The sequence below is a fragment of the Meles meles genome, chromosome 8 (assembly GCF_922984935.1).
Source record: "Meles meles chromosome 8, mMelMel3.1 paternal haplotype, whole genome shotgun sequence".
Classification (NCBI taxonomy): Eukaryota; Metazoa; Chordata; class Mammalia; order Carnivora; family Mustelidae; genus Meles; species Meles meles.
Window position 1 is genome coordinate 49,674,088 of NC_060073.1, and position 18,148 is coordinate 49,692,235.

The window sequence follows — 18,148 nt, forward strand, 5'->3', positions numbered from 1 at the left end:
ATATCTAACCTCTGCTTCATCCCTGCGTGGGCAAGGTTTTATTTGTTTTTCAAAACCCACTTTTTAAGCACTGGAGAGCTCTCTGCTCTTCCCACACGGCTCTGTGTTCAGGCTGGAACAGGGAGCAGGACATGCAGAGTATGGACTGTGACCTTCCCTAGTGTATTCCAGATGGGCGCCCATCAGGCGGAGACCCCGCAGTCTTTTTAACAAATAGTGCCATGTTCAGCAGGCACGCCATGCATCTTCACCTACTCTGCAAATTCAGTTAGAACAGAATATGGTTCCATAGCCCAGAACAGCTAAACAACAGAAATTAAAACCACAATGCATGTCATCTGAATGCAGTGACCACAAAGCCTTTTTTGATTCAGTGCTTAATTAAGAAGAACAAAAAAGGAGGATATGGAGTCATGATGGCATCTAGCCACTTCTCCTCCCCCACCAACTTCCTGCATAACGAAGCATTCTGTCACTTTAGCACCTTATCACCAAGATAACAATAGGCTACGTTTTTCCATCTAAGAACAGTTGGCTTGAAACAACAGACAGAGAAGCAGTGAGAGCAGCCGAGGGTCTCCAGAGCCACCGAGGACACTGATTAATGGGTTTCCCAGGCCTGCTATCAGCTGTTCCAGACACAAAGTGTAGGCAGTGCTCTTAGAACATGCTACACCAAAGGCCCTATCGCAGGCACGCCAGGGAGATCAGCCTACGCGTTCCCAACCTGTGAGTCAGCCTGGAGGTGAGCCAGAGAAAGCCAAGGTGGACAGAGGAAGGGCCAGGAAAGGTCTGAGAGCCTGTGGTTCTCACTGCTGCTCCAGGAAAGGAGCCTGGCATTCCCACGGGGCACTAAGACACCAGCTCTGACTTGAACAATGGACCACCTGGTCTGGCCTTAATTAAAAGAAAGCCACGGAGTTACGCCACATTGAGACGAGGTCTTGAAGAGGCCATCTGCTAGAACCTTGCATGTCACAGAAGAGGAGACAGAGCAGAGTAGGGAGGGAGAGAGAAATTTACGCTTTTGAGGACTTCCTTTGTGCCAGCAATGATTCTTTATGTGGTGCTAAAGCTGGTAAGGTATGTTTTAACATTGCTGTTTTAGAGAAGAGGAAACTGGGACTCAAGCCACTCAAGTGACAGACTGAGGGTCACAAACTAATAAGTGAAGGAGCTGAGATTTGACCCAAGTCTTCCCAGCATGCTCTGCTGCCACGCACTGGCAGACCCCACACAGCTCCTGACCCCTAGATCCTGGCTCTGTTTCATTGGACCAGGGGTCCTCTATATATGCATGAGTCACTCTGGTGAAGCCCACAGACAGCTTCTTAGAATAACGTCTTGAAATGCACAAAACAAAATGTTAACACATTGAACATATCTAATATATTAAATAATAAGATCTAGCTACAGCACTAATACCTTATGTGATTTCCAAACAATAAGTGTAAACGAGAGTCTGAGGAGCCCAGAAGAAACAAGAGGACAAATGGAAACATCTGTGATTTCTATTGGTGATCAAGTCACAGGCACTCCTCATGTAGGCTTGCTGCCTACATTCATGACTGGGGACAATGCTACATTTCAGTTAGAGGCGAGTGAAAATAAAAATTGTCCCCCATCCAAGTTCACAGACTCCCGAACATGAAGCAGGCCTCACAACACAACAGGTGGCAAATCAACACATGAAAAGATACCTGTCATCACATGTCATTAAGGAAATGCAAATTAATGCTAGCAAAACCATAATGAGATGCCACTATGTGGCTATTCAAGGGGCCAAAATCCAGAACACCAAGTGCTGATGAGGTTGGAGACAGGAACACGCACTCATTGCTGGAGGAAATGCAAATTGGTACAGCCGCTTCCGATGACGGTCTGACAGCTTCTCACAGAACTAAGCATACTCTGACCATATGACCAACGAGCCATCGGGGCTCCTTGGTATTTGCCCAATGAAGCTGAAAACTTTTGTCCACACAAAGACCCGCACAGGGATGTTTACGGCGGCTTTATTCATAATTGCCAAAACTCAGAAGCAACCAAAATGTCCATTCAGTAGGTGAATGGATCAACTCCGCTACATTCAGACAACAGACTATGACTCAGCCCCCAAAAGAAAGGGCTATAAGGCCGGGAAAACGCAGGGAGGAGACTTAAACACATATCACCGAGTCGAAGAAGTTGATGGGAAAAGGCTACATACTATAATGGTTCCAACCATGTGACACTTTGGAAAACAATGTCAAAAAACAGTGGAGACGCTTAAAAAGACCAGGATTGCCAGTGGCTGGGAAGGTGGGGAGAGGAATGAACAGTTAGAGCACAGAGGACTTTGAGGACATGAAATATTCTGTATGATATCATAATGATGGATACAGGACATCATCGTTTAAACCCACAGAATGAACAACACCAAGAATAAACCTGGAGGTAAATATGGACTTTGGGTGAGGAGGGTGGGTGCGTGCAGGTTCATCAGTCGTAATAAACCTAACAGTCTGGTAGGGCTTGAGGACCATGGGGGAGGCTGTGCCTAGGGGAGGCAGGGGGTATGTGAGAGATCTCTGTACCTTCCTCTTAATTTTGCTGTGAAGATAAAACTGCTCTGAAAACAAACAAACAAACAAAACAAAACAAACCCAAAACATCATGGGGCAGAGCAGCACTGCCATGAATCCCCAGCACAGGGGACACCTGTAAACCTTCTCCTCAAAGAGCAAAATAGGGCAAAATAATAAGTTTGCCTTTACTGAATGCTCACAACACTGCGGGCACTCATCTAAGCGGATGCATTTCCTATTTACAACAACTCTTCGAAGGGGATATTACCTTCATTTTACAGACCAGAAAATTTGGGTTTCCAAGTTGAATCTTTTATATATATATATATATATTTTTTTTTAATTTATTTATTTGACACAGAGAGAGAGAGCACAAGTAGGCAGAGAGGCGGGCAGAGAGAGGAAGGGAAGCAGGCTCCCTGCCGAGCAGAGAGCCCGATGCGGGGCTCGATCCCAGGACCCTGAGATCATGACCTGAGCCAAAGACAGAGGCTTTAACCCACTGAGTCACTCAGGTGCCCCTCCAAGTTGAATCTTAAAACAAAGTTAGAACTACCTACTCTCTGTTTGAGTTACTGGATTAATGTAATCGGAGAGACTGCAATGCAAGCTGTTAAAAACCCTTTTACCTGAAACCCTTCATTTTTTTATTTGTGCAAATAAAACAAAAAAAAATTGGATGCTAAAGCTGATATAAGTCTGCAAATGCCATCTTTAACCCCAAATTTCAAACTATTATGTCTGTCAAAAGAGCTTCATGGTGCTAGAAGGTGAACTGAGAACATCTAATAAGTAAACACTCAAATGTGAAATTCTAAAACCATGAATGAGTATATACAAGTTAATATTCACACCTTAAATATCTTGGACAGGATTTCTTTTTTTTTAAGACTTTCTTTCTTTCTTTATTTATGTTGCATGCAAGTGGAGGGATGAGCAGAAGGAAAGGGAGAGAGAGAATCTTAAGCAGACTCCGCACTGAGCACAGGGCCCCGTGGGGGCTCTATCCCACCACCCTGAGATCATGACCTGAGCTGAAACCAACAGCCCATTGGTCAACTGAGTGAGGAAACCGGGCGCCCCCAGACAGGATTTTTTTTTTTTAAATAAAGATAAGAATTATGTCTGAGCAAGCTTCCCCCATGCCCTATCTTTGACATTCAATAGTGAGTGTTGAAGAAATCGTACAGTTGGAGGTGCCATGGATTTCGCATTTCTGACAATGTCAGTGCCTCCAAGTGAGGGCCTTACACAAAGGCCAGTTAACTGCAGTCTGGGACCCCTGGTTCTGAACTTCCTTGCATTCTTCCATTTATCCCACAAAATTCCAGGCAAGCCCTTTAATCCGGTTCAGCCTCAGTTTCCCCATCTAAAAAGTTGGGATGATAATACCAGCCCGTATTACCTCACAGAATTAGAGGAAAATCAAGTGAGATGCTAGGTGGCAAAACTGCTTCCTGAAACTCAGTCCCATTGTAACGCATCACTAAACTCTAATAAAGGACAGGTCACCCAGTATGATCAGCAGCACCGCGGCAAATGTGAGTGGAGGATATACAGGAGGCTTCCGCAGCACTAGCAGGGATCGCAAACCCACGCTGCCCACACCCGTTGCCAGCAGTGGCAGTTCAGCAGCAGTGGCAGCAGAAAGGCTGATGATGTGCTCTTTATGGCAACCCTTCCTACCAAGAAGGCATGAAAACACTGGAAAAATTTGGACCTGGTGGTACTCAGGTTTACCACTCCTTGCAAGGAAGCATAACCTGCATTCTCCCCTCCCCCAGTGACCAGGGCTCGTGGACTTCCCCTAGGTTCCTCTCTACGGAGACGAGTTTCAAGGAGACAGTGACCTGCCATGTCCAACATCTAAAAGTCACGGAGTAGGCAAGGATACAACAGTTGTCATAGTTTGGCTAACTCTGAGGTCCCCAGGGCCCCTGAAAACAATCATCTCTACTGGCGTGGTTGGAAGGAAGCTGGAATGAGAGGGAGGTAAAGCCACAGGAGTGAGGAGCCCTGTGGCTCCTTCTCCAAGTATTTGGTTGAGAAGGGAGGAAGAAACAGATTTGATGGCGCTAGTCTTGTGAGAAGAGACGGATGCTTAAAGGGAAGGGGAAGAAGGATGGGGAGGGAGAAGAAGGAAGTGAGGAAGTTAGACAACCAGGGAAGGCTTTCTTAAAAGGCTGTCCTGGGAGTACCATGTATCTCAGCATGGAGTTATCCTAAGTCAGTCCAGAGAATGTCTGCTCTGCTACCTTCTCCACCTGGACAAGTTCAAGGCAGATCTCCCAGGGCGGGGTCAGCCCTCAGTCCAGGCAGGAGATACTGCTGAACATGACTGCAACGACAGCAGACGGGGCCCAGGAGAGGCAAGCCAACGAAGGCAAGGAGATGCGAGGCTGATGGCAGGGCAGGCAAAGGAGGAGCCAGCCAAGGACAGGAACCTGGGCCCGGGGGCGGGGCGGGGGGGGGGAGCGCTGGTACGGGGAGGGTGGGCTTTTAGATAAGTTTAGGTGGAGCAGTTCTGGGTGGTGGCAAACTCCTAGGCATGGTCCTGGGAAGGGGTGGCTGAGGCGGAGGTGGCAGGTGGCAGCTGCTAGAACCGCAAAGGTGGAGGGCCTCTGTGGAGAGGGTCCAGGGGGTGGGCATCAGACATACGGGAACACAGGCCAGAGCAGGATGGGGAAGGGGTGGGGATCAAGGAGCATGGCATGGCTAGGAGAGGAAGGGAGTTCTGGGACCCCAGGCTGGTGAGGGAGGAGTGGGCCCATCAGCCAGGGCACCAGGCCAAGCTGGGGGTAGGACTGGATGGCAGGCACCAGGGAGCCACAGATTTGAGCAAAGAGCTAAAATCAGATCTGTGGCTCAGAAAGATGGGTGGATAGCTGGGCTGGAAAGAGAGAAAGGCAAAAGGAAGTTGAGAGACTGGCGATTGTGACTACCCAGGTAAGAGATCACTGCTACCACCAAAGTGGGGGAGGTGGGAATGGAGGGCAGGGGATGGGCATGAATGGAACTGCAAGGAAAGGAAAGGGAAGTGAAGAAATGGGAAGAGAAGCAGGTGTCAGAAAGAAGCTGGTGAAATCGGCTTATAGGTGCCCAAGGGGCATCCTATAAGGTACCCAAGTGGGGTCATGGGGCTCAAGAAGGTAGTGACTCCAGGGAGTCGTCACATGGGAAGGGACAGCTGAGTGCAGGGAAGATCCCCCCTGAGAAAGCACCCCCAGCAGAGGCAGAAGGAGTCAGACACAAGCCGCCGGAGGATACCTCGCATGCCTGTGGAAAAGGAGAAAAAGCATGAAGATGACTTTCAAAAAATGAATCAAGAAAGTCACATATGCAACAAGAGAGTTTCAAGGAGGAGGAAACCAGCTGCTCCAAGTGCTTTAAGTGCTTAAGTATATTTCACATATAATCTTCATCTCAGCCCTGTCAGATGATAGCTCTTAGCATTCCCACTTCACAGATGAACAGAGACAACATCACAATACTTAGTAAGCAGTCAAAGAGAATACTCAGAATAAAGCCAAATGTTGTTATAACAGACTACATGGAAAGCCCTTCAGTGATCTGCCTCCTGGCTACCACCCCCTGTCTCCCTTCATACCACTATCCCCTTTGCTTATCGCAGCCCTGACTTGGCTACCAAGAGCTTTCCCACCTCAGGGCCTTTGCACTTGCTGTCCTCTCTGAATAACCCTCTCTTTGCCTGGCTGACTGCTTCTCACCTAGAGACCATAGCTTTAAATGACACCTCCCTGACACCCTGTCTAGAATCAACTCCTCTCCCCCAGTCTAGCACAACACCCACAACATAAGGTCCTTCTTGGGGTGACATGATAAAATTATCTTTGTGTGTTTCTCTTCTCTCCTAACTAGATGGAAAAGCCTGCAAGTGCAGGGTTCTTCTCTGTCCTCATCCTTCTTTCTGGTGCCCAGCATAGAGAGCCAGCACTTAGCAGTCACTCAGTGAGGGAGTAAAGGAGTAAATTAATGAACATACTTTTTCTTAGGTAGTGTTAAGTTCTGTGAACATTCCTCCCAAGAAGACTTTCAGTCAGAATGACCAGATCTGCCCGAATCTGGGCAGCAAAGCTGATGTTAGCCTTTCCCTCATCTGCTGGCTGGGGTGAAAGCACACACAATAAATTCCTTACACTTGAGATAGCTGCTCCTCACAGTTGAGAGACCGGTCTACCTTCCCTTCCAGTAACACTCAGATTCCACATCCCTTCCACATGAAGTTTCGTGTGACTCTCCACTCAAAAGCCTTCCATGGCTTTGTGTCCTCAGAGTGAAAGGCAAAATCCTCCCAGAGGTTTCATGGTCTACACATCCCAAGCCCCCTCCCTGGACCCTACCTGGTGCCATCCAACCTCTACATTCTTCTTCTTGTTTCCAGAACATATTGACCACCTTCACTCGTCAGCACCTCTATGACTGTTGCTGTTCCCTTTGTCTAGAATTCTCTTCCCTCTAAGAGCCGACATACTCATGTTCTTGCTTTCTTTAGTTCTCTGCTCAAATATTACTGTCACATAGAAGCCTTCCCAGCATATCCTTACATAAAACAGCAACCCACCTCTCCTTGGGAAACCCACATCCCCTTCACATTGCTTTCTTCTCTATTTTCTCCCTAGCACTTATCACTAACACATACACTCTCTTTCTCTCTCTCTCTCTCTCTCTCTCTCTGCTTCCTACTGAGAAGAATGTAAACTTCAAGAGGGCAGGAATTCTGTCTGTTCTCTTTACTGCTGCATCGCTGGTACCTGGCATGTAGTAGACACTCAAAATGATTTCCTTAATGGATTAATAGTTGTGGGAAATTTAACTTAGGGATGGCAATTTAAAAAAAAATGAGTAGGTGTAAACAGTCTGGTTGTTATTCAAAAGCGGAATGTAGAATTACTATATGACTCAACAATTCTACTCCTGGGTAGATACCCCGGACAATCACAAACAGGAGCTTGATGGGTTCACTGTGCCAGTATTCCCAGCAGCCAGAAGCGGGAACAACCCAAGTGTTCATCGATGGATGAATGGACAAACAAAATGTGGTCTCTACACATACAACGTGGAACTATTCAGCCTTCGGGAGAAAGGGAATTCTGACCCATGTTACCACATAGAGGAACCCTGAGGACATTATGCAAAGCGAAATAAGCCAGTCATAGAAGGACAGGTATTGCAGGGTTCCACTTACATAAGGCCCCTGGAGTAGTCAGAGTCATAAAGGCAGAAAGCAGAATGGTAGTGGTCAGGGGCTGGGCTGGGAGAGAATGGAGAATTCTTGGTTAACGAGTACAGTTTGGGATGTTTCAGTTTGGATGATTAAAAAAAGGGGGGGGATTTGGGGAGCTGGATGGTGCGATGTTGCATAACAATGTAAATGTACATAATGTCACTGAACTGTATGCTTAAAAGTGGTTACTAGGGTAAATGTTGTGTACGTTTCACCATAATTCAGCTATTGGAAAACTTTTAAGTGGAGTTGCAATAACTTGCATGTCTGAGTCTACTCTTTCAACTGTAAACTTTATGGAATCTGAATACAGATGAAGTATCTGATTGAAATTTAGCCTTCAAATTGAGATGTGCTCTCAGAGTAAAACACATTTTGAAAGCTAAGTTTAAAAATGTAAACTACTTTATTCCTAACTTTTATAGTAATTACATGTTGAAATGATATCATATATTTGATACATCAGGTTAAATAAGTTATTAAATCTGACCCCAAAAAAAAAAGAGAGACAGAGAAAGAGAAGATCAGATTCTCATACCTGCTACCACACAGGCAAACCTTGAAACACTGCTAAGTGAGACAAGGACCAGACGCAAAACAGCAAATATTACATGATTCTACTTATCTGATATACCTAGAATAGACGTTGTAGAGATGGAATGTAGATCAGAGGTTACCAGGGGCAGGAGGCAGGGGGAGTTACTGTTTGGTGGGTACAGGGTTTCTGTCTTGGGTGATGAACAATTTTGGAAATGGAAACGGTGAAATGTGGTAAATGTAATTTATGTCACTGAATTGTACACGTAAAATGACAAAATCAAAATAGCAAATTTCATATATATCCACAGCTTAAAAAAAAAAGCATAAGGAATGGGGGAAAGAAGTAAATGCAAGAGATCACTTTCTTAAAACTAGAGAGAGCAACAAACCACTGTGGAGTAAGGAGTGACGTGCTAGCTTCCTGGATTCGGACATAAAGGAAGTTTCCCAGATTTAGACAGCTCTCTTCTAGAGAAAGATTGCGAGAATAAAAATCTTCCCACTGCTGAACTCCCATGGACAAACGTCTGGCGACAGCTTGCTATCCTGTATTTATATCTCTTAAGACTGTGACACATAAGAGGAGGTGGGGAGCATGCCAGGTGGCAATAAAACATGATACATACAGCAGGAGGCTCTGAGCAGGCTCTGAAGTTAGAACATATTTGGGTTTTCTTCCCAAGAAGCTGCAGTGAAGTTTAAGGTGAACAGCTTTTATGTAATATAAAAGAATGCACAGAAGAATGTATGTCTATACTGTTACATTTACAACTTACTGTATGCTCCTATAACTACGTTAATATAGTATACTGCTTGTATCCCTACCTGTGAAACTTGTTATGTTGAGAACTGTGGCCTCCCACCTTTTGTCTTCTGCAAAACTCATTTGCTGAAAGGCAAAGTAAGAAAGGACCAATTGCTTGAGCCTGCAGGCTTTTGGTTTTCTCAGGTACAGTCTTCGTTTGTCCAATCCTGCTTCCTCTCCCACTCCTTTCACAGGTGTTAACTGCTAAGGAACACCTTATATTCCAAATACCTTCCAAGCATCTGCTTTGGAAGATCTAACCTATGACAAATACCTACCATTTGTCAGACATTAATCTAAGTCCTGGGGAATCAGCCCAGTATAGACAACAGCTCTGCCTCCATGGGGTTTTAATGGGGTTTCTGGGAACACTTTTGCTTATATGATAAGGCAATGTTTGCAACTAGAGGAGTACCTTCTCCCTTCTTCCTGTCTTGGAAGCAGATGTGATGGCTGGAGCTGCAGCAGCCATCTTGTGGTAGCAAGATGATGAAACACCAAGTATGATGAAGTATGTAAGTATGGTAGCAAGCATGATGAAACACCTAGGGCTGCACTATATAATTTAACAGCTACCAGTCACATGTGGCTATTGAACATCTGAAATGTGGCTAATCTGAATGGAAATGAGCTGTAAAATATATACAGGATTTTAGGACTTAATAAAAAAATGAATATGAAATATATAAATATTTTTTAATATTGACTACAGGATGAAATAATAGTGTGGATATATTAAATAAAATATATTACTATAATCTTTCACCATTTTTGGTATTTTTAAAATGTTGTTATGAGAAAATTTTAAATTACACATGTGGCTTGCATTATATTTCTACTAGACAGCTCTGGCCTAGAGAATCAGAGAATACAGCCAGTGAACCTCTAGCCACTATCTTTCTACTGATATGTGGTTTAAAAATAAGCTGGGTGCTTAAGACCTGGGGATGAGCCAGGCATGCCCCTGTTGCCACAGAGCCCACAGTGACAAAGACACAAAAAACAATCAAGGAGGGATACCAATCAGCAAGATCTCATAGAACCAGAGCCTGGGGTCCTCAGAGGGCACCAAACCCAAACTGAGAATGGAATAAGAGAAGAAGTGGAGAAGAGCTCAGGAAGGGCTCCCTGGAGGAAGTGATGCTTGCTTGAACTGAATCACACAGAGAACAAGCTAGCTAGACCAGGAAGGGGCCCCTGTTCAGCACAAGCAATATACATCCTCCATGGGCTAGGGCTGTACAAGCTCCCATTATCTGATGATGTTTGAAGAGGAAAGTATAAACTTGTATTTGTTCCCCCTTTAAAGAACATTCATTGTCACTGATAAAGCAAACCTCTGAAGAAAACCACGTATGTGCAACTATTTTTCAACATAAAGTGCTACGCAGATGTTGGGTGTTAATAGCAGTAATGAAGTCCTTGGGGTTGTGGCTGTGATTGTTACAGAGGTGGCAGCCATCCCTGCTTATTGTTACTGGACTGCTTTTCACTCAGTGGCCCTGCCCAAGGCCACCCAGCCCAGAGTACAAGATTCAGGGGGTGTCCACCCCAGCACCCACTCAGCAAGGCCAAGGAGATCCCAGTAGGCAAAATCCTGCTGTGGTAGCTCCCTTTCAGAGAAGGACTCTTCTCGGCCCTCTCCTGCACTATCGGTGGGGAGTGTCCTCTGGGAGAACCTCCATGGAGAGCACCATAAAGCCCATAATGTTTTCAATGTGATGCACACTCCCTTTGGATCAGAATCCTCATGACTATCCATCCCACAGATAGGCTTTCATGTGTATACAGAATGTGGGTGAGAAAACGTGCTTCAGCAATAGTTAAAATGGCAACAGACTCGGAATGAGCTAAGCAGTTGAACAAATTGTGAGATGGGAAGTTATGAGAATAATAAAAGGGTTAGAGCCCCACATACTTACATAAAACAATCTCTAAGATAGATCTGAGTGAAAAAAGTAAGGTGCACAATATGTAAACAAACCATTTTCCAGTAAAACAAGTCGCAGGGGTTGCACACACCCAGGTACACACACACATGCCCACGTGCACATATGTGTAGAGACTTTTAGGAAAAACAGATAGGGAACGGTCCCAGGATTACCTCTAAGGCTGGGACCTGGGGAGAAGATACACTTACCACAGAACGTGTTCTCATCCTGCTTGGATTTTTTTTTTTTTCATCGTAAGCATACATTTCTTTTTTTAAAGGAAACTAGTTTTGTTTTATTTTTTCTCAAAACGACAAAGAAGTTTTTATTTATAACTGTATTTATGAAGTGAACCCCAGGGAGCCTGAATTAACCACTTTTTATGAAGATAGCCAAAAAAGAGAGCTGCTCATCTCAGGATAACATGTGGGGGCCTGGATTCACTCGAGCTCGCATCTAATGCCCAGTGCACACGCTCACAAGCTGAGCTCACCGAGTCCATGTGGGGCAGTGGTGACAAGTATAGGAATGAACACAAACCTGTCATAACCTAGGCTGGAAAGCCTGTCCAACACAGCGGCACTGGGAGGCCATTGCAGGTAAGCGGACAAAGCCAGAGTTCCCCCACAGGAACGCAGACCCCCAAGACTACCCTCGCTCTGTCGGCCCGGCTGCTGCTCGCTGGCTATATTAGGCAGAGTGGTACTTGACTGTGCCCCAGGCAGCTCCGGGGAGCCCGGCTCTGGGGGCAGTGGTGGGTGATTTCAGAGGTCGGGAATGTCAGATAGGCTTATCTAGACTAGGAGACAGCAGCCTTGCCTGCCAGCTTGCCCTTCCCTCCCTCCCTCCCTCCCTCCCTATCTCCTGCTGTGCTGGGTTTAGGACTCCAGAGCCACTGGCTTCATGCTAGCCCCAGCCCGCCCTGGGGAGCCCCTGCAGAGGCAGAGGTCATGGTGGACAAGGGTCATGGTGAGGAACAAAAGGTAAGCGGTGACCCTGCTGGATGCTCAAAAAATACAGACATTTCCTCCTCCCAAGATAACCCAACAGTCTTCATGTTAGAGGCGGGCCCCATTCCTGCTGGTGACAAGAGTCCGTGAGTCATTTCCTGCACGCATGTTTTTATGATGTACAAATGCCTTCTGGTCTTCATTGGGTTATCTGCGATCACTGAGCAACCCCATGGAGGGTGGTAGAAAGAACCCTGGATCGGGAATCTGATCATCCTGAATGGTCCCCCAGGTCCTCTGTTTGACTACGAGATCCTCTCTACACAGCCTGGCCTCAGGAGGCTGTTCTTTCCGGGTCTCCTCCTGCATCCTTCTATTCTGCTCTCCCTGGATCTCACCCTCTCCCCACTCTTCTCTCCCCACCCACACCTTCATTCCTCTTACACAGCAACACACTCTTCCTGGAATATAGGTGTCCACCTTGTGTGCCCTCCGCCAGCAAGGCAAACTTCTTCTCATATGCCAAGCTCCAAATCATACCTTCTCTTCCAGGAAGGATTCCCAGACTGCTCCATCCAGACTCAGTCATTGCTTTTCTCTACTTATGCAGAACAGAGGATGCAATTATCTCATACACTTAGGATATTAATGAAAACAGTGGCTCAGCATTTGCTGATCGCTTATGATGTACTAGGCGGTGTTCTAAATATCTGACAAAGATTGCCTTAGTTAGTGCTCACAGCAGCTCGGTGAGAGAGAGACCATTACCATCTTCATTTTACAGAGATACTGGGGATCAGCGATTTAGGTAGCCTGCCCAAGGCCACAGAGTTAGTTTGTGGCTGACTGGAACCTAGGCATGTGCCTGGCACACAGAAGCTGCTCAATCATTATTCACTTCATGAACGGCTAAATCAGTTAATAAATACAGATATAATGTTTCTGTCTCCCGAAATGCTCAGAGCCAGTTCTCATGTCAGGTGCCTAGTAAGGCCCAGAGCACTAGAAACGCCTGCTGAATGAACGAACAAAAGAATATTCGAGCAAACCCATCAACAGAGTTCAAATCCTGACAAAGCCACCTGTTAGCTTCAGATCAACAGCTTCAGGTCCCTGGGTCCCTCTATGTCACCTGTCAAATGGAAAGATGATACACACATCCTCCCAACTTCCTCCTGACATTAGGTACATATAAAATAAATGTAAGGCTTCATGATTTTGTGATGATGGCAATTCCCATATCAAGCGTTGTATTCTTTTGTTTTGTTTTTTTTTCTGGGCTGTTTTCTCCCAGGAACCTTACACAATTAGATGGGACATTTGATCAGTGTACTACCCCGACACAGAGCCAATATTAGTCCTTAAAGAGTTAATTTGGCTTGATCCTTGGTTCACTCTATCCTTAACAAAACAGGTCACACCCAAGGAAAGAATTACTAAGTGCCTGACAAAAGCCGCATAACTAATCAATAATGAACCATGGTCCCAAGTTAGATTATGCAGCTAACACCTAAGCCACCGCACTAGTGACTCTGCAGGTCCTTCCCTCTATTCCCTGGCACCCGCCAGAGGCTTTCTTCTCCAAACAGATGCTGGTCAATCTCCCCCAACCACCACTGCCAATATACCTGCCTACACACATATGTACATACACACACACTCACACTCACTCACTGCTGGCGTGACAACAGCAGCACAGTGCACAGCACATGGAAAGCTACTGATAAAAGACTGTGAAATGCGAAAGCCCAGCTCCACTTCAGGTGGTGCTGAGATGTCCACAACAATGGAAAGATGAGGGCTCTCGCTGAATTCCATTTACTTCTACTCTAACTGTGGCTAGCCAGAGGCTTGGCTATGAGCTTGAGACCAGATCCCCCCCCCACCATGCTATAGGTCTTAGCATTAATGCTCATCCACGTGCATGCTAATACCCAGTATTTCTTGTTTGGCTAATGCTCAGCATCAACTACTACACCCAAGGATACCTAAACGAGGTGTGTGAGTGAGACAGTGTCTGTTCATGTTAGAAGAGAGGGAGGAGGCGCGTTCTGTGTTTTGTTTGACTCACAGCAAGACTACAAGCTCTAGGCTCTCTAAGCCAGCTATTAACTATCCACATGAATCCAATATGGACAGAGACTATATGATAACCAGAGTGCACATAAACAGTCCCTACAGAGGAGACCTGTTATTTCTCCATGTCACACCTCTGCGATCTTGGGAACCTGCTCCTCCCTCATGTCAATCATGCAATGCTTGAAAGGGCTGCCAAAGGCACTAGTCAGTTCTCCTGGTTTGGGCACAATAATTGGTCCAGAGACTGGCCAATCAGAATCCTTCCCTGAGATTTTTTAAGATTTTATTTATGTATTTGACAGAGAGATCACAAGTAGGCAGAGAGGCAGGCAGAGAGGGAAGCAGGCTCCCCACTGAGCAGAGAGCCCAATGTGGGGCTCGATCCCAGGACCTTGGGATCATGACCTGAGCTGAAGGCAGAGGCTTTAACCCACTGAGCCACTCAGGCACCCCCTTCCCTGAGATTTTAATTCAATATTGAGCAGGAGGAGAGTGAGTATAGCCTTTGAGTCACAGAGCTATAAAGATATGAACTAGAGGCCACCAACATGGAGAGTATCTGTTCACGGGAGGGAAGAATGGAGCCAACATAGAGCAAAATGTCCAAGACATAGATGGAAGGAGACAGGCTGGGAAAGACTGTCCAGACCTTCCTGTTTATACAAGTTAATGATTCCCTTTTTTGTTTAGCTTTGAGCTGGGTTTCTGAAGTGTGCATCTCAAGTGACCTTACACTGTCCAAGCCATACTTAGAGCACGTTTTCAAATGTCTTCCACGCTCCGGGATCTATATAGTTTTTAGGAGATGGGCTACCACACATGTGAAAGGTCTTTGTTCCTCCTCCCACGAGGCATAAAATTCCTGAGCAAGATGCATTCTCAATTCTGCATCACTAACCACAGATGTTAGTGCCTTCCCTTTGTATCTCAGGCACCAGTGGTGACGTGCTGACCACAAGAGTCCACAAGGACTCTTCTATCTCCACCCATCAAAGCTTGTAAAATAAGGGTGGGCAGACAAACAAGACAACCGACCAACGGGTGATTTTTGGAAAAAAAAAAAAAGCGCATCTTCCCGGTGGTCAAGCCTCCATCCAACCCCCATGCGGGCTCACTCCCTCGGCAGATCTGTCTTCGGATCTCTGGATCACCGAGAGAGAGTCCTCTCAAAAGCCAGATACTGTGGGTGCACGAGGCCATGGCACTTCCTCATAGAATAAGGTCTCTGAAAACCTTCTTGAGAAAACATCTCACAGCCTGGCCACCTGACCTCCATGGGACCTTTTCAAAAGAAAGCCGCCACATGCTGTTACTGAAGAGGGTGACGCTTTGAAAACAAACAGCACCCCCCTCTCCAAGTCTGAAGAGCTTCTGAGGGATCCAGCAGCCGGGAAGTTATAGCAGCGAGGTGGGGGTCACACCCCTTTCTCTCCCTTCTCTTTAATACTTCTGTCTCGGCTCTGAAGGGCTAACCCCGTTGGCAGGTTATGGGCAGGCACTGCCTGGACGGCTGGAGCTCCAGATTCAAGTTCTGGCCTGGTGGAATGCTCTTCTATGCCCCATAAAGTCAGCGTGCCCCGGGGCTTGGAGGAGCTTTGGCAGTTGTCCCCCAGGGGCAAGGGAAAGCGGCTGTATCCCACGGTATCCCACGGTACACTTAACAGCTCCTCACCACCAAAACAAAAACACAACAGTCCTGATCGCCATGGAGAGTTCAATCCCCTTCTCTGGGATTGGCACCAACTAAAATTCCAAGGGCTCTGGCTGAGCTACCTCCTGTGAGGTCTAAATACAGCACGCTCACTTTTAACCTAAACATACAGTCTGGACCACGGCCCAGGGCTGACAGCCCTCAAAGGCCAGCAGGGAAGTCTTGACTCCCGGCTGCCCATTAGGCAATGGGCATCGCAGAGAGAGAAGAGATGTCATGCACTGCTTACTTAGGCCATGTTCATCGAAGTAGTCTATGGTCAAACAGTGGGGCAGGGGGAATAATCAGCCCATGGGAGGTTAACTGCAAGTGTGACCCGAGCACAGAAATGTTTCCTGGGGAAGAGGGTGGGGGGAAGGGAAGAGGGTGGGAGGAAGAAGGGGAAGAGAGAGGGAGGAAAAGGCAGTAAGGACCAAAGACCTATTTCTTAGACAATTAAAGTCAAGGGATCTTTCTACAACAGTGGCTCCCAGGGGAACAGAATTTAGGGCATAAGCTCTAGAATCAGACAGACCAAGGCTGCCTCCTTGGTGTGTGATCTTGGGCAAGATAACCGACTTCTCAGTTTCCAGAGCTCTCAAATGGCCCAAAGGACCATGGTGGTGTTCACTGAGACCATGCTTACAAAGTGCCCGGCGTGCACTAGAGCAACTAGCTACCAGAAGTAGTAGCAGTAACAGTAGGAGGATAATGACGAGCATGCCTTTCTTCTCTCTGCCATGGAGAGGACACAGGGAGAGTAGCTAAGGCCACCACGTTAGGACAGAAGGGCCCACACAGGACACGCTGTGCTCGTACAGACAAAGGAAACTTTTAACCGAGCAAAATGCTCACACACCCCCACACCTATTAAGAACCTCCGAATGGCAGAATGGCAAGAGCTGCCTCACTTCCCAAGCCAACGTGCACGCCCCACGCAGGTAAGAAATCCCAGGGATTTCCCTTACCTTGGTGTTCATACAGGACCTCCCTCGCTTGTACTCCTTATGGGATCCACGCTTGTCCAGTTTGTACCACAGGGCTTTGGCCTTCCAGGTGGTCACCTTGGACTTGAGCTTGGAATAAAAGTTCCTGTGATCCAGAGGGTCTAGATCCAGGTGTCGTGTGAGGATGTTGAAGGCCTGGAGGGTGCCTTTGCACGTGGAAGCCTGGACAAAGTTCTCGAAAACCTGCCCGGCCTGGCTCTGCTTCTCATCTTCGTTTTCCCCCATGTTTCAGGAGCTGTGTGGCGCAGTGGTATGGAGATGTCAAAGGACAACACCATTAAGTATCTGGAGACACGTCACACCTGCAAAGGTAGGTGGAAGCCGAGGTGAGCACCATGGCAACACAGGAAGAATGGGAGGGGGGAATGGGCGCTGGGAGGGAAAACTAAAGCTCCTTTGGGATATTAAGCATACTAAACATAAATACTTAATGCTAAACATAAACCATCTACAGAAAATATACAGTCATCCCTTCTGACCTGGCAATGCTTGTCTTGCTAGCAGTCTTTCTCCCCCTCCAATACCCCACTCCTCTCGCAGGCTGTAAAGAACTACAGATTGCTCAAAGCTATGCCTGGGTTGATGTCAGCATTACCTGGTCCATCTCGCTATGAGCCAGATAGTTCAAGAAATAGGAGCTAGTAAAGGGCAAGGGACAAAGCAGAGAAGCACACTAGATTTTGTGAGCACCACTGAAAACCTTTAATTCATGGTGCTGTAAATGAGTTGACTGATACTAGTGTATCTAGCCACGTAACAGCACACAGAGCAAAACATTCAAAGCACGTGCCTCCCTAGATTTCGTGGCCTTCCCACCTATCCTTAAACACCAAACTTGGAAGTCTTCCTCCATTAGTTACCAGAGGGCAGGCCTTTCCCCTATACAGAGGACAAATGGCAACTTCTCGAAACTTCTCTCTATTCCTTGCAAGCACAGCATCCACCTCAGTCAGACAGACAGACACAGACACACGTGGGTCTCCACCCCATGTACCAAAGGAGTCTGCTTTGTGAGCCTGAGCTGTGAGCTATTTGGAACAAGTGCTCAGGCGATGGAAGGAAAAACGCGATGGGTATTCATTCACATCACGAAAATAGCTCGCCAGGGTTTTGGCCATCGGCCTGTCTCTCTGCACCACTCTAACCTCAGGCATTTCTTAGGAAAGTCATTCAAGTTTCAAGGGAACAAAAATAAGTTAGGGTCGATTTTCCAAAGCAATAGCTATTTTTCCAGAATCCAAAGCTAGTGCAAAAAGACCAGCCTGGAGGAACTAGGGCCGCCCAGCTGTCAGGACGGCTCAAGAGGGTCTGTAAACAGGACGATACAGCACACC

General features: G+C 46.7%; 1 protein-coding gene across 11 annotated transcripts in view; it reads right to left on the minus strand.

Annotated features, from left to right (window-relative positions):
* Positions 1-18,148, minus strand: part of MICAL2 (microtubule associated monooxygenase, calponin and LIM domain containing 2) — a 213,885-nt gene that overhangs the window by 148,926 nt on the left and 46,811 nt on the right. For all 11 annotated transcript variants that reach the window (XM_046015436.1, XM_046015434.1, XM_046015435.1 and 8 more), the window contains exon 3: positions 16,776-17,116. In XM_046015436.1, the coding sequence (XP_045871392.1) occupies positions 16,776-17,039 (264 nt within the window). In that variant the 5' untranslated portion in view covers positions 17,040-17,116. The remainder of the gene's footprint in view (positions 1-16,775; positions 17,117-18,148) is intronic.